The sequence below is a fragment of the Malaclemys terrapin genome, chromosome 13 (genome assembly GCF_027887155.1).
Source record: "Malaclemys terrapin pileata isolate rMalTer1 chromosome 13, rMalTer1.hap1, whole genome shotgun sequence".
Classification (NCBI taxonomy): Eukaryota; Metazoa; Chordata; order Testudines; family Emydidae; genus Malaclemys; species Malaclemys terrapin.
Genome location: NC_071517.1, coordinates 25678032 through 25695255, shown reverse-complemented (window position 1 = coordinate 25695255; position 17224 = coordinate 25678032). Strand labels below are relative to the sequence as shown.

At 50.1% G+C, this 17224-nt stretch overlaps 1 protein-coding gene across 7 annotated transcripts in view; it reads right to left on the bottom strand.

The window, feature by feature from the left end:
• MYOCD (myocardin) overlaps window positions 1–3831 on the bottom strand; it is a 95110-nt gene extending 91279 nt beyond the window's left edge. For 4 of the 7 annotated variants that reach the window (XM_054048062.1, XM_054048063.1, XM_054048065.1 and 1 more), the window contains exon 1: window positions 3458–3829. In XM_054048062.1, coding sequence (XP_053904037.1) covers window positions 3458–3512 — 55 coding nt within the window. In that variant the 5' untranslated portion in view covers window positions 3513–3829. Of the gene's footprint in view, window positions 1–2781; window positions 2844–3457 lie in introns of those variants that run through there. The other 3 variants (XM_054048069.1, XM_054048067.1, XM_054048064.1) reach the window with 3 other exon arrangements.
• Between the last annotated feature and the right edge of the window lie 13393 nt (window positions 3832–17224).

Sequence of the window (17224 nt, the reverse complement as noted above, 5' to 3'; positions counted from 1 at the left end):
TATATCTGTTTCCTCATTGGTTGACCAGGGAAGGTGGAAACAAGTAGAGCCCTGCAGAGCTGCAGATATCTGCTTTATATCCACAGATATCCACATCCGTGGACCATGTCTGCTGATCATGGATTGGATGCGGATGCAAATTTTGTATCCGTGAAGGGCTCTAGAAACAAGATCAGAGTTAAGGTTGTTTCACTCTGCATTTTCTGGCCATCAGGGTTTGTGTGTGGTGTGTGTTATGACAGAATGCACCTGATTTGGTTTGGAGCAGTGGCTCTATCCATAGGAGTGGTTTGTTCTGGGAAGAGTTAAATACATTCAGGGAGAAAGGTTCCTGCAACAGCCCCTTGTGCGTCCCAGTTGATTTAATGCGATCCCATTGATACTTGGAGCCTGCAGGACAGCATGGCAGCCAGGCAAGCAAGAAGAATCATTGTTCCTGCAAAATTTGTCAGGATGACCTCAGGTTTGTGTATTTATCTTTGGCAAAATAGACAAAATAAACACACACACAAATCCTTGTCTCTTATTCCTAGGAAATGGGAGGAGAGAAAACCTTAGTGCCTGCAACACATTGGAATTGCTGACGTGTAGATTATTCTGCATTTCAAACCACAGTTAAGTTTCCCAAATTCCACTCGTAGCAGCTATTCGTTGCATTATATGGTGACTGCTGCAATCTCTGCACATGATATAGCTGTGCTGAGCCCTTCCCCTCCACTGTGGGCAACTGGAAGAGTAGAAATTTGCCATGTATGTTCTGGGCACAGGACTCAAGGGAGGATTACCAGGGACTGTCTAGAGAACCTGGCCTGACAGAGACCATTTCCAATCGTTTCCTGCCTGCAGAAACTTGTTTTTTTTCCTGATTCCCACTGAAGCTACCAAAAGTGACTAGTAGAGATGGGCTATCACTAGGTCAAAATGATTCAAACAAACTCTAAGGACAACAGTTATGTCTGTATCATCAGATGCCGCCCCCGCTATGTGCTGCGGAGATAAGAAGATTCTGGCACTAGGACACCAGTCAGGCAAGTAACATGTTTCCATCGCCCATTAACTCTCTGATAGTCCTTTCTGCAGTTCAGCAACTCAGACCATATAGCGACGGGAAGAATCCACTCATACTCCTGCCTTAGCCACATCAACATGGAACTGTTCAAAAGACATATGTGATCACAAGTCACAAAGAATAGTTCATCCTTTCTAGAACCTGAGGGAATGATCACAGCCTAACACCTACCACCTCCCTGCTTAGCACCATTTCCAAGGCAACAGAGAGTCCTATTAGGGCCTGTGTATTTTACACCTGTGCAAAGTGGGTGTGAGGCCCAATCCAGTCTGAGTACTCTACTCCCTGACCAGCATTAGTGTTTTACAGTTACCGTGCGCAGGCTTTGTGCAAATGTAAACGGTGCTCAGGCCTATAAACGACTTGTAGCAAACTGAGATTGACATTTCTGTCATTTATTCAGTTTGTCTCCTTTATTGCATGTTATGTGGCAATTTAACTCAAGATAACAGCCCTGTCCGTGGGATTCGTTGATTTCAGCCGACATTCAGCTTTTCCTTCCCCCCCAGTTTTAGCGATGTGTCAACAATGGGGATTGGGATGCTGTTAATGCTGGCCCTGAGCTGCTCATGCACTCACCTGCACCATGGCTAGAAACGGACATCCACAAAGCTGGGATTTGGGGAAGATTTGCACTAAAATAATAGCAAAGAGTCCTGTGGCACCTTATAGACTAACAGACGTATTGGAGCATGAGCTTTCGCGGGTGAATACCCACTTCATCAGATGCAAACTAACACGGCTACCCCTCTGATACTAAAATAATAAATATCTTTCAGCAGCCAAATAGCAGTTCTGGGAACAAAGGCCACAAAGTGAAGAATGCCCCGTAAATCAACTGCATTAAAATTGCTGAAAGGCATGAGAATGTATGGAAGTGAAGACCCATAAAGTTTACACTTAGTAAAGAATCATTTGAAAAATATGTTTTGAAATTCTGCTGTCAGCTCCATAATAAACCCCTCTTACAAATAACCCAGAAATGAGTCTTAAAAACAATAATGGTTCATTTGAAAAGAATGTGGTGACACAGAACACATCCCCATCCCCCTCTCTTCAGAAAGGTGGCAGTATTGCTTTGGAGTAGCTGCATGAATTGTTAGGAACTGAGACTTCCTTCAAATGAACAGCAACGTACCATAATATACCAACAAACTCTAAGGAACGACTTAATCTAATGCAATGTAAGATCCTAGTGATATGGAAACCACACCAAAGCCCTGGACCCAAGTTGTGTGTAACTCAGCCAGACTCGGACCCTTGTGTTTCCCCACACACATTTGGATTTTTAACCAGCTGCCAACTTTGTATTTGCTAAGAAAACAAAGTTTAAATTGACCACCCAGCTATCTAAGAGATCCTGATAACACCACACATGTCTAGTATTGATATCGGAAGCCTCTGAACTTCTTATTACCCGCAGCATACGCAAAGGCAAAACAAGAGTGGGTGGTGATCTGGAATGTATATCCACATGTACAGTAGAAGTATAGAGAACTGTATGCCATTGAAGCTAACAGCAGATTGTCAAATACATTTTTCTAGCATTATGATCAATTAATTTACATTAATTAATGTTAGTTAAAAGAATGAGCAACGCAAACACATCCACCCCCCTTATTTATTATAAGTATAGAACATGAATAAAATCACAAGTGTCCAGCAGAGGGGCTGAGTCAGAAGTGACCGTCCCATAGTTCACCTTCACTCACCTTCACTCATGCAGACCGTCCTCTGGGAAGCCCCTCACTGGGACTTCCACTAACTCACAAGAGTGGGACATGTTTTTAGTTGCAAACCCTCCGAAAGTGGCACTCCGCTGGGTGGCTCTGGTTTTATTTATCTGATGATGTCACTTTAAATATTTTGCATGTTCCATTTGTTATTTTTACTTCTAAAAATGACGCATTTCTGCAAATTCATTTTTATCCAATTAGTCACAACTTAATGGAACAAAATCAACTGCCTGGATGTCAGAGTAAATGTCAGGCCTGTCTTCTCTGTCACTAGCATGTATATACAGGATAGCACCTGGAATATATGGAGGGGATTAGGCATGTCATTTTTCACAGCAGCTCTTTTGGATTTCTGACCCAGTCCTTCACTATAGGGCCCAGGCCACGAGAACCGGGAACTGTAGCTTTACCAACATACACCACAAACATAAATTGAAAGCAGTAAAAAAGCAGTTAAAAAGTAATAGAGAAGAAGGAAAATGCATTTCTTCATTTGCAGAATAGCCTCTGTGAGAGCAAAGCCATGACAGCTTTACGACTCCCTGATTATTTTACTTGCATGCGGCTTCCAAACATTTAATGAAAACCAGCGTATGGCTGAGGCTTGCAGGAGAGGAAAACTTTAGACGAAATTCTTGATGCTTAGCCCTACCTGATCTGAACTTGCTCCGAATCAGCAAAGAATGCTCAGAACCCAGCAGTGTCATGGTGACTCTCTGTGAACAGGTCCAGAAGCCCCCGCACTTAAAGCATGAACTGGCTCCAAGGAGACAAGCTGGCCACTGCTAGGGCCCCAGGATTTATCCAACCCTCCTGGGAGCCTCTGGGTGCTTTCAGAGCTGGGCTTGTAGAAAGCAGCAAGTGACTTGAAAAGATTTGGTCCCATCCAGCACTGCCCCTCCACAGAAACCAACTGCTCTGCCCTGTGCTGGGTTGAACTAATTAACTTTGAGCTAGCAGGACCCTCCTCCTGCTCAGAGTTTACTATCAGCAGCATCACTGGGTGTCCTGGCTGATGTCATAGTCTAGCAGCGAGCAGCGACTATCACTAAAGGGTCTTAGGAAAGACAGAAGTTTGATATCTGATCCTTATTACTACCAATAGGAACTTTGGCCAATCAGAAGGCTCCTTCTCTCAGACAGCCGGCTTCAGAGCAGCTCTGAAATATCAACAGACCTAGAGCTTAACTCTTTCCAGCATGGGGAGATGTAGCCACTGGGAATTCCATGTGATGGGACTTAACTGCACAGAACCTAGAGGGGGGCTTAATAGCTGCAACTTGAAAATAATCTGGGCACCTTATTCTCTGATACTTAACAAGAACTTCAGGGACATTACGTGGAGCTTCCTCTGCTTCTGCAGGAAGGGGGATAGGATGAGATATTTATTAATTGAGCTTTTATGCTCTCTGATGTACAGAAGTTGCGACTTTTTCCATCTAAGGAGTCAAAATGTCCCTGTGGGGCATGTACCATTGCCAGCATACTGGCATGCCCTCCCAGTCTGGTTCTGCTGGGGCTCCTTGTGATGCGCTGATGGACTGTGTTTATGTAGGACTCACCGGGTGTTATCTCATTCTGATACCGATAAACCACAGATAAGTGGCGTTTTTTGAGGAAACACAGTCTCCTGGTAACTGCATGGCCATCTTACCATCCAGGCCCAAAACGTTTGCTAAAATCAATCGTTCCATAGTTGACTTATTTGTTGGTGCTGAATATTCAATGTGCTGAGGTTATTGCAGCTTAAAATCACCCTTTTGTTCAGGACAGACTAATGCCGTAATCACAGAACACAGAGACTGCCATTGGCCACATGGAGCCATAGGGATGCTTCCCCAACTCCCATCTATCCCATCTCAGAGCTGGCAGTGCCTTTGCAAACACACAGGGAGGTGAATACAAATCGCTGCACAGCTTGTTCCATGGAAAAGATGACAGGCAGAAGTCACTACCAGGGTCTGGAAAGTGTCTGACCAGAATGAGACTTTTGAAGTGAAAAATTTGCTAAGAATGTCCCAGAATCAGAAGCTAGAGATGGGAGCCCTAGGCTCGAAGGAGCTTGTTCCTTATTGTACATTCTCTGGGTGCTTTGTCCCATGGTGTTTTAAATGTCCAAGGCAACAGACCCCTGCCATCCCTTCCCTGAGAGGCCATTCCCCAGCCTAACAATACAGCTCACTTCCTGATACGCTCCCAAAACTTCCCCCTCACTCCTCCTCGCCCTGAAGAATTCCTCTCTGCCTGTGGGACTTGTTTACGTGCTTCACAGAGCAGTACACTGTTATCACGTCCTCTGCTAGTGTCTAGTCTCCTAGCTAAACTACTCATGTTTGGCCAAACACAAGCTGTTGGGCTCAAAACAGGTGGACCTGAGTGAAATTCCATGGCCAGTGATGTGCAGGCGGTCAGACTAGATGATCTGATAGTCCCTTCTGGCCTTAAACTCTATGTTTTGCTCTTTTAATATTTCCTCCTCACCAGCCCCTTAGGTCTTAACTTCTTTGTTGCTCTTCTCTCAAGCTGCCTTGCTCAATTGTGCTCTAATATTGCTGTGCCCAGAGGTGAATGGCATTGTTCAGATGGGGCCGCACCAGAGCCATGCAGTGTGGAATTAGAATCCAGCTACTCCCAGATGGGATCTCTCAACATCTGCAGCCCAGTATTGCACGGACCATCCCCTCTGCGTCAGTACGTTGTAAATGCATATTTACTTTGTTGCCCCCGGCCTTCCTTGTCTATGGCTTATGCAGAGCTTTCCCTGCTCCAGATTGTTTCTCCCCAAATGCATTAACTGCATTTTCCCATATCATTCTGTGTGGTCGAACCACTCTTCCCTCTGCGTCCCTTGGAGGACTTCTCTCTCTTCTCTTCAGTATTATCTGCAGGTTTCATTGATGTGCTGGTTACCTGCCCTTCCAGATCAGCTATGTGAGTCTCTGTGACAACATATTATGGGCTGAGGAGCAGGGTCCCTGTGGTAATGCGTTCTGGCTTATGGGGCCAAGGGGAAAGGTCTCTGTGACTGTGTTATGGCCTCTGGGGTCGAGGGGAGAGGTCTGTGTGACAGTGTGTTATGGCCTGTGGGGAGGGGTCTGTGTGACAATGTGTTACGGTCTGTGGGGCTGAGGTAGGGTTGCCAACTTTCTAATTGCAGAAAACCAAACACCCTTGCCCCGCCCCTGCCCTGCCCCTTCCCAAGGCCCTGCCCCATCCCTTCTCTGAGGCTCCGCCCCTACTCACTCTATCCCCCTCCCTCTGCTCTCCCCCACCCTCACTCACTTGCTCATTTTCACCAGGCTGGGGCAGAGGGTTGGGGTGCGGGCTCTGGGGTCAGACCAGGGCCGAGGGGTTTGGGGTGCAGGAGGAGGCTCCAGGTTTGGGGGGGGGCGAGGGGTTCAGAGTACGGGATGGGGTCCAGGCTGAGGCAGAGGGTTGGTGTGTGTGTGGGGGGTATGGGCTCTGGGCTGGGGGGGGTGCAGGCTCTGGGGTGGGGCAAGAAATGAGGGGTTCGGGGTGTGGAAGGGGGTTCTGAGCTGGGTCAGGGGGTTGGGGCACAGGAGGGAGTTTGGGATGCAGGCTCCAGGAGGGAGTTTGGGTGAGGGGGGCGCTCAGGGCTGGAGCAGGGGGTTGGGGTGTGGGAGAGGGTGCGGGCTCTGACTGGGGGTGTGGACTCTGGGGTAGGGCCAAGAATGAGGGGTTTGGGGTGCAGGAGGGGGCTCAGGGCTGGGGCAGGGGGTTGGGATGCAGGATGGAGTTTGGGGTGTGGGCTCTGGGCAGCGCTATCCTTGATTGGCTCAATGCAAGAGGCAACATGTCCCTCCGGCCCCTAGCCGAAGGTGGTTATGCGATGCGCGCTGCCTCCACCTGCAAGCGCCGCCCTCGCAGCTCCTATTGGCTGTGGTTCCCGACCAATGGGAGCATGGCGTGGGCAGCACATGGAACCCCCTTGGCCGTTCCTCCGCCTACGAGCCGAGGGACATGTTGCTGCTTTCGGGGAGCCTCGCAAAGCCAGGTAGAGAGCCTGCCAGCCCCACACCAACTGGATTTTTAACGGCCCGGTCAGCAGTGCCGACCAGAGCTGCCAGGATCCCTTTTCGACCAGGTGTTCTGGTCAAAAACCAGACACCTGGCAACCCTAGGCCCTGTGCCCCTCCCTTCACATTACTGCTGGGAGGAGGCTCATTCGTTTCCTTTTCCCCATATAATTCCCATCATTGTGCCGGGGGGCCTGAGGGAACGCTAGAATAGACAAGTCCCCACCAGTCACTGGTCTCCTAGAACCTGGCTGAGGGCAAGTCTCAGCAGCACAGTGGGAAAATGCCAGCAGCCCCCAGACCCTCATCTGTACTAGCCCCCCACTGCCGCTCTCACCATGGGCTGCGCCAGAGGAGCAATGGTGGGGACTAGGCTAGCGTAGGTGAGGCCCAGTCGGACAATCCACATTTGCCTGGCAAAGCAAGAGCAGAGAGGGAAGCCAGGGCCTGCTGGTGTAAGCTGCAGTGAAGTCCCTTGGCAGGGACTCAGCGAGAGTATGAAGCTGTGCGAGACAGGGAGAGAAGCAACGGGCCTGAAAGCAGGAGGGCTGGGCTGAGCCAAGGGCCAGTCATTAAGCAGCAAGGGAAATGCCCCAAAACAAAGGTCAGGAGCAGGATGGAGAAGGAAGGGGATCAGAAGAGGGCCAAGGTCCAGCCCCCCAGTTCTGCAGGGGTGTCACTGTCAGCATGGGCAAGAGCTCTCAGGGGGCTGTAGTGGGCAATCTCTATGGTTGCAGTTGACAGAGCTGTGAAATAGAAGTGGTCCCTGCTCCTGCCAGGTGTCCCAGCCCTCTGCCGCCCATTCCCGGGGCCTGTGGAGTGAGTACCTGAGTAATGAGCACATTGGTATGTGCTGTCCTGCAGCCAGGTTGGCTCAGTGTTTTAATGGCCCCAATAAACCTGCTCCCACTCCTCCTCCCTGGCCTGCCAGGCTCAAGGGGAGATGCTGCTGCGCTGGGTCACACTGTGACCGACCTGCCCTGGGCTTGGCTCAGTCTCGCTCATAAATCTCTGGAGATGGGGAAGGTTTCCTCAGGTCAGTTACAAAAGGTTCCGTTCAGAACTAAAATCCCGTTGACAGTGGTGATCAGAGGGAGTCAGTGAGAAATAGAGAGACGGTGGGATCCCATTGCCCTGGGCAAGCGCTGCACAAGAAGTCAGCACCACAACCCTGGAGAAATAGCCCCTTCACTGCTGGGCTTCTATGCCTAGGGCTTCTCTTCTGTGTTCAAAGACTCCAGAGGGTCCCCAGGAGCAGGGGATGTCTCAGAAGCCTCCTGGCCTGTAGGCAGGATCCCTGCTGCACCATAGAGCATGTCCTCGAAGCCTGCCAGCTCCCAGAAGCTCATGTAAACAAGCCCCTCCCAGTGCTCATCAGCTCCTGCTCTCCCCAGTGCTGGGGTGTAATGGTTTCCATTAGTAAATCCAGAATGTGGCACAGCTCAGCCCATGACAGGAGGGCCTGGGGAAGGGGGGATGCTGATTCATGAGGGAATGGCCAAAAGCTGCAGAGGTTGGCTTCTGCCTTGCCCTGGACAACCCAATGGATCAGTGGCCTTCTACCTCAGTGAGTCTCCCTCACACCTCCCTGACCCTCTGTGAACCACTGACTCCTCTTGGCCTTCCTCGCCTCCCAGTACGGGCGGAGAGCACCTGCCAACATTGGTGCTTCTTCTTCAGTGATGTATGTTCCCTGTCCCTGCCCCACTCCAGGCCGGCAGCGCCGGCTCAGCGCTGCTGCTGGGATGGTGCAGGGGAATCAGGCTGTGTCACCAATGGAAAACCCTACAGCAAGTACCCCGCCCTGCCAAGGACCACCTGTGGGACAGGATGGGTGTCAGAGGCCCAACAGGAGAGACACAAAGTGCAGGAGCTTCTGGGTTTCTGAGATCCTGAGTCAGGTACCCCCCGCTCCCCCAAGGTTCAGGCACTCCCCTCTGCCAAGAGGATCAGGCACTGTCCCTTCAAACAAGTAAGGTCCCCTCACCCCAGTATCAACATCAGGACCCGGACCAAGGGCAGTGTGACCTAGTGGTTGGAGCAGAAATTGGGAGCCAGGCCAAGTCAGATACCAAGAGGTCAGAGTCTGAGAGGATCCAGAGGGCAAACCAGGATTCAGGGGGTCAGGTGGCAGGCAGAGCAGGTTACCAGGAGCTCAGAGTCAGGCAGTAGGAGCAGGTAGCACAAGGGAAGCCATCCCAAGCAGGGAAGACCCAGTTGCATGGACAACTTCCTATGCTGGGTTCAAATAGAAGCCAGGAATCAATCAGGACCCCCCAGAGTTCTACCAGTCGGATCCCATGACTGGTGTCCGCTGTCAGAGTTCAGCTCTTAGCAGGTCACTGGGTAGCAGGTTGGAAGTTACTAGCTCCTAAGCACCCTGTGCACCAGGCTTTGAGACCCATGGCCTCTGAGAGTCCTCCCTTGCTGCAGGGGAGGATGACGTGGGAACTCACATGAGTGATGTACTCCAGAGAAATAGAAACCTCATGGGGCAGAAGGATTTACTGTTATCCCATGCAACTGCTGGGAATTTCATCCCACAAATGGGAATGGAGGCAGAGTCCCCTCATCCATTCTGCCACACTGCCTTTTGTCATTTCATTGATGGATATGCTGGCAAGGAAGGGGCTGGCGCAGGAGTTGCTGCCTGGGCAGGGCAGGGACTGGCACAGGGGTTGCTGGCATGGTGGGGGCTATCACAGCGGTTGCTGGCTGGGCAGGGGCTGGCACAGGGGTTGCTGGCAGGGCAGGGGCTGGTGCAGGGGTTGCTGGCAGGTTAGGGGCTGGCACAGGTGTTGCTGGCAGGGCAGGAGCTGGTGCATGGTTTGCTGGAAGGGAAGGACAGGGGCTGGCACAGGGGTTGCTGGCTGGCAGGGCAAAGGCTGGTGCAGGGGTTGCTGGCTGGGTTGGGCAGGGGCTGATGCACGGGTTGCTGGCTGGGCAGGGCTGGTACAGGGTTTGCTGGTGTGACACTGGCAGACCAGGTGACAGCTCATGTCAGCTCCCCAGGCCTCAGTAGAACTTTGACCCTCGCACGTGGAACCAGTCTGGCTCCCCACTGTGGTGGGGTTATTAAAATAGGTACCTGAATGACAGGAATGGGTTTAGTCTTCAGCATTTCATAGAATCATAAAATAATAGAAGATTAGGGTTGGAAGAGACCTCAGGAAGTCATCTAGTCCAAACCCCTGCTCAAAGGAATGCAGGCTGCCTGCACTGATCTCACATATAGCATCAGTATCCCATATTAGAAGGTGTCATTTGAGCATTTGCAGTGTAAGCTTTTGTAACTGTGAAAGTCACCAGGCAGGCGTGAGCCATTAACAAGTGTGACATGCTGGTCTCCAGCAGAAGGTGTTCTGGCCTGTGCAAGAGGGAAGGCCCATCTAGCATAAAGGGTATGTCTACACTGCGATTAGACACCCGTGCCTGGGCCGTGCCAGCTGACTCATTATTTGTATGCATTTGCTTCGTTATCTGTATCACGGCAGGGTTTTAGAGGCCCAGTCAGGATCCTCAGTGAGCTTGGTGCTGTGTACACTGAGTATAAGATGACCCCTGCCTTACAGAGTTTACAGTCAAAACAGGCAAAGGGCAGGGGGAAGGTGGGAGGGTCCCAGACTCAGGCTGTTGCCTGAGCCCAGAAGTCTACACAGCAATGAAACAGCCCTGCAGCCTGAGCCCTGTGAGCCCGAGACAGCTGGCACGGGCCAGCCACGGGTGTCTAATTGCAGTGTAGACATACCCAACGAGGACAAAAGACTTTGTTGTTTACTCTCACCGCATGAGGATGAGTCTTGCAAGTGGATTCCTTCCATCAGCTGAGTTTGCAACCCAAAACAGAAGGGGGGGGAGGGGTGACATAGCACCCCATAATGCTTTATGAAAATATGCTTATGCATGTAAATATGACATAACTGGAATATGTTTTATGCTACATATGTCAGCTAACATGTCTCTGCAAAGGTTATGATCTACTGAATATATTCATCCTATTTGCATGCATGTATTATTTTTGTATTAGAAGTTATGAATATTGGCTGTGTACTTGTTTGATTTTAAGTAGCCTTAGTAAGCCATTTGGTCAGCTTCTTTAGAAAGGAATTCGCAAGTTAAGTGCCCAGTCAAGAAACACTTAACAGACAATGGATCTTGGAAGACTCAAATCCATATAAGTAGTCTATCTGAGAATGTTCAAGGTAGCTTATTGGCAGATTTTTTTGCCTCAGAGATTCACCATGTGGGTTGGGGAACAGCCCAGAGACCTTCCCCTCTGGAAGAACCCACAGTCCAGGTCAATTGAGAGGTTTGGGGGGAACCCAGGCCCACCCTCTACTCCGGGTTCCAGCCCAGGGCCCTGTGGATTGCAGCTGTCTATAGTGTCTCCTGTAACAGCTGCATGACAGCTACAACTCCCTGGGCTACTTCCCCATGGCCTCCTCCAAACACCTTCCTTATTCTCACCACAGGACCTTCCTCCTGGTGTCTGATAACGCTTGTGCTCCTCAGTCCTACAGCACTCCCACTCCTTACACCTCTTGCTCCCAGCTCCTCACACTCACACCACAAACTGAAGTGAGCTCCTTTTAAAACCCAGGTGCCCTGATTAGCCTGCCTTAATTGATTCTAGCAGCTTCTTCTTAATTGGCTCCAGGTGTCCTAATTAGCCTGCCTGCCTTAACTGGTTCTAGCAGGTTCCTGATTACTCTAGTGCAGCCCCTGCTCTGGTCACTTCGGGAACAGAAAACTACTCATCCAGTGACCAGTATATTTGCCCTCTACCAGACTCCTGTACCCCACTAGTCTGAGTCTGTCACACTGCTTTAACCTTGTAAATAACTCTCTTGGTTCCTTTTCCTATTAATTAATCTGTATATAGTTTATTATAGGATTGGTTACAAGTGTTGTCTCTGGTGTGAGATTTAAGGTGCAATTGACCTGGGGAAAGTGACTGGTTCTTTGGGACTGTCAGTAACCTGAATGTTGCTGTGATCCTTGCTGTAAGGGGCCATCTTTCACAAAGGCAGCTCAAATGGGTGACAAGACAGATTAGAGTACCCAAGGGGATGGTCTGTGATGCCATGTTAAGGCTGTTATAGTGCCTGAGGGGTTACACTTGAAAACTGGTTGGTGAACTCTAAGTGTAGAACACACAACCAATTTGGGGTTTGTGCCCTGCCTCTTACCAGTATGGCCTGAGAGTGGTATTCATGCTCTGGAGCCACTGTAGGACAGCGTGACAGCTGGCAGGGCAGGGTCTGGAGCAGGGGTGGTCAGCATGGCAGGGTCTGGCACTTTTCTTGCTTTCCAAAGGTGATTCCTTAGGTAGATCATATTATTTGTATCACAGCAGGGCCTAGAGGCCCCAGTCAAGATCCTCATTGTGCTTGGTGCTGTGCACACAGCGTGTAAGCTCTGCCGCCTGCCTGTCCCCCAGCAAGCAAGGGGAGCTTGTCCTGCTATAGAGCCTCTTGCTCGCTGCATGGCTGCCACGCTTCACGGGGGCCCCTTGCATGAGATCCGAGTGCTGTTGTTAGATCAGGGACATTCCCAGTGCATGTATCCATGGCCCAATTTCGCTTACAGTCAAAATAGACAAAGGGCAGGGACTCACCCAGGAGGGCAGAAGCAGAACCAGGCATGGAACCCAGGGGTCCTGATGTCTAGGCCTGTGCCCTATCCACACCATTACTGCCTCTGTATAGTAGCACGACCTAATGAATAACCAATGACCTCCTGTGGTGAGTGATCAGTGATGCCCTGAACTTCTCTGCAGAAGTCATTGGGCCTGTCAGTAAACATGCACACGTGTGTACGGCACACCAACATGTCTGTACACATGCCCATGTGCACGGACACCCCTGCCCACGTATAATATGCACCGCTCCCACATATACACGCATGCCCCTCCCCCCCCAGTGAGCAGTGGGTGCTGGTCGGTGTGAACTACACGCCTGTGGAATTGGCTCTGGCCTGTGCTCAGAGAGGCTGTGTTGCAAGCTGCAGCAGTGCTTGCTCAGGCTGGACTCCTGCCCCTAGAGCTGTGGTGAGCTGGCTTGCTTGAGCCAGCTGTCTGTGAGCGATCTCAGGCCCTGGCGCCCAGGGCAGTCTGCGTTCTGAACTGGTACATATAGGTCACATGGGGCAAGCTACATGATCTCAATTGTTCTGCTTTCCTTTGTTCCTGGCTGGCTAAGCTGACCCCTTATGCAGGAGGACCACTCCCTGTGCTGTCATGAGCTGAACTCTGCTCCTGCTAGGAAGTACAGAACAGCCATGGCTCATGGTCGCTGTATCCCTGGCTGTGGCAAGCAGCAGCCTGCGTGTCCCCCAGCAAGCAAGGGGAGCTCGCCCTGCTACAGAGCATCTCACTCGCTGCATGGGCACCACGCTTCAGGAGGGCCCCCTGCCTGATATCTGAGTGCTGCTGTTAAATCAGGGCTATTCCCAGTCCACGTATCCCTGCCACAACCAAATCCAGTGTCCCTGCCAGCACCTGCCCCTTCCTTCACTTTCGATGCTCTGGCAGCTGAGCCAACACCATTGCTGAGTAGCCTGTGGCCACAAGAGGGAGCTCAAAAGTGTGAAAGGCGGCATAGTCTAATGGAATAAGCATGGCACTGAGGTAAGGGACTGATCCCAGCTCTAACAAGGATGCCTGCGGTAGTCACAATCAGGTCACTTAATCTCTGTGCTTCAGTTTCTCCATCCATAAAATGGGGCTAAAGCTTATCTATTTTCCAGGGGGTTGTCTGGGACAAGTGAGTAAGGGAACATTTGCAAGGTGCTAAACTCATCGAATGCTCACAAGCCCTTGTAGGGTCAGCACATGTAGCAGCCCCTAAGTCCCTGCTCATTTGGACAATTATCCCTTGCAAAGTTTTTGACTGCTGTCAACTCTGCCCAGACCCCAGGACCAACAGTTGGGCTCCACTCCTCCTGCAGCAGGTGGGGTGCTCCCCAACACAGACATATGCCACACAATGATTCAGTTCAGTTTGGGGTGTTCGCCAGGAAACATCTCACTAACCCTCCCCAAACCCTAAGGCTGACCCTCGGCCCTGCACAGGGGAACAGGATTCACTTACAGTCCAGAGGGACAGCTCAACATTGTTTTGCAGGCCCACTCAAAAACACTAAAGCTGGTTTGGGGAGAAAACAAATCATCAGTGTGGCTCTGACAAGCAGGAGCTGACAAGGACACTACAGAGTCTTGCTGAAATGGTACAGGCTGCACCTTCAGCCCCACTGGAAAACGGTAGTAGGCTGTACTCCACATTTTCTTGTCAGTGCAGAATAGAGCTTATTGAAAGTTTAAATTGATCAAGAACTCTGTGAGGTGCTCAGGGGACAAGGTTTCAGGGTCTATAATGATTGTTAGTGTCTCACCAATGGATTAGAAGTGGTTGACCGTGTCAATAAAGGAACAAAGCAGAACGGGGTGACATAATTTGATCAGACTTTCAACAGGCCTTTGGCAAGGCCCTGAACAAAAGGATAGTAAAGAAACTAAGTAGTCCTGGGTGAGAGGCAAAGCATTGACATGGATCAAAAACTGGCAAAAAGCCCAGACAGAAGAGTAGGAATGAACAGTCAATCTTCAGCATGGCCCAAGGCTCCCTGTTAGGACCAGTGGTGTTTAATACAGTTATTAATCAGCTGGAAAGGGGAATGAGTAGTGAGGCTGCAAAATTTGCAGATGACTCATAGTGATTAGGTTAGTTATTAGTTCAACCTTTTTTTCATTTGCGGATCCCTAAAACATTTTGAATGGAGGTGCAGATCCCTTTGGAAATCTTAGACACAGTCTGCAGACCCCCAGGGGTCTGCAAAGCACAGGTTGAAAACCACTGTGTTAGTCAAATCCCGACAGGACTGTCAGGAACTCTAGAGGGACCTGACCACGCTAGGTGCATGGCCAACACAATAGCAAATGAAGTTCAGTCAATGATGATAAATTCCTGGATTCCGGTAGCTGTAGAAGATGGACTGGCAAAAGTCCGAGACGCTGATGGAGTCATGTGCAAAATTCAAAAATGTCCCTCAGAAATGCTGAGCTGCCTGAGTTTGAGTCACTGCAGATGTTTACACAAGTTTAATAGCTTGAGGCAGCTATGCATTTAATACGCTTAAACTAAAGATCCTCTAGTTTTCAGAGTGGAGATAGTGTTGTCGACTCACATTAATACAGAGTAAGGGGTGACCAGAAGGGACAAGTTACTGTTGAATGTTTTGGGGGGGACATGCATAATGCTCTGCAGGCCAGCCAAGAGGGGTCATTTAACAAAAGATTTTTGGGAATCAAGACCTGCTGCCAGGTTCTTTCTGAAATAGTTGCTAACCCCACTCAGGTGCCATTTGGCTGGCTTAGCACAACTCTGTACATACTGAGCTGATAGATAATTGATAGCCAGTGTGCTATTCCACGTAGTTACTGTCTTTTTCTGTTCACAAATTGGCTCCAAGCAGCTCAAGATTTTTCCTGGTGTATTTGTTGTTCAAAGTAATTTATTCAGAAGTTGTTTCTACCAGTAAATCTCATCTGTGGATTATTCATGAGCAGCTCTCTGGAAGTGTGCCAGATGTGAGCTTGTAATTGGATACTTACAGCAGGTCACATAGACGAACACTCATCAGAAATGGTCTGGTTATTACGTAGTCAGTTCCCTTGTGCAAGCTGGAGTCATTTGAGGGTTGCTCTAATTTACACTTGCATCCAGTAGGGCATTCTGCTGTGGGCTCTCCCAGTTTCTCCTGTTGTAGCTATTTCACTTTGTATAAATAATTATATTATCCCTGGAGCCGGGATTTGAGTCTCCCATATCCACAGGGTGTGCCCCAGCCACCAGGCTACAGAGTCATTGTTGCTCTCTCTTTCTCTGGCCCAATGACTATTCACATTTTTTATGTACAGTAGAATATCTTCACGAGGAGAGAGTGACAGAGCCCTGCCCCACAACACCCTATAGCTAGTGCTCACCTGGGAGAAGGGCGACCATCCCTTCTCCACATCAAATAGTGGAATTGAACCTGGGTCTGCCCACCTCCTGGTTGAGTGCTCCAACCACTGGGCTAAAGCCTATGCAGGGGAGGAAGTCCTCTCCTCTGGCCATTTGATGGATAGAGCCCTCTACAAATGCCAGGAACCAAATGTTTCAGGCACAACCAGATGTTTTGTTCAACACAAAATTCCCTTTGTTGGTTTGCTGACATTTTCAGCGTGTTTCAGTTTTACCTGAATTAATTTTTTTTTCAATTGCTCAGGACTGCCAGCTCCGTTATTTGCCCAGATCTACTGACCACTTGACGTTTCCCCCAGTATTAGCTAAGAACTGAAACATTGGAGATATGTTTAAGGTCCTGTATACAAGCAATGCTGGGATGGGTTCACACCGGGCACAGCAAAGGGCAGTTAATTAATGATGGAGAAAGCCAGTTCAATAGAAAGGAAATAACAGGGGCATGCTGCTTCCTGTTAATAGCATCTAAGCCCTGAGAATGCTTGTGCATCCACTGCTGGGGCAGGGCAGTGCTGGCAGATCAGAGTCTAGCCAGGATAGGTGCAAACTCTCCAGGCCCCTCACGAGGCCTGCACCCTTCAATAAACACACATGCACCCCGCATCTAGCAATATCCACCCTTGGGGAAGGTTGCCAAGGTGTGTGCCTGAGTCTGGCTGGCTGTTGCTCCTCTCTGTCTGTTGGGGCAGGGGGTGTAACAGTTGTTAGACACACAATGGAGCAGGTAAGAGGCTGCGTGGTATTTCCTGGCCCTGTTTCCAGACATGGGTGAGGATTCCAGAAGTCTAGTACCCTGCCCCATGGCACTGATTCCCGCGTATGCCTTTACAGCCCTCTGCTCCCACCCCAAAGGAGACAGCAAACCCAACCACCGCAAGCCAGCAGCAGGTGAGAGAGCTATCCTGCCTCTGGAGCAGTGGCCTCTGAACCTCACTGACTCTGCTCACATGGCCATGGCTTGGTCTCAGATCGACTCCTTCTGCTGTGACTCGTGAGCTGCCACGCTGCATCCAGCAGCTAGAGCCTGTGTTAGTGACTGACTCCTGGTGACGGGATGTGATGGTTAATCCTGCCTGCTGCATTCTGGATGTCCCCATGAAACAGAGAATGGTGTCCTCTAGGAACCTGTAACAGACCCTGAGCCTGGGGCTGGGACCACAAACCCAGTACAGACACTGAACTGGAGACATTGGGCTCAGGTGGCATTCAGAGATTCTCGGGGCAGAAGGTCCCATTGTGATTTTATCTAGCCTGCCTCCTGAATGACACGGCCAGAGCACTGATGTGATTCCTGTTTGGACAACGCGTACCTTGTAGGATAACATCCAGTCCTGACTTTAAAATTGCCAGCGATGTAGA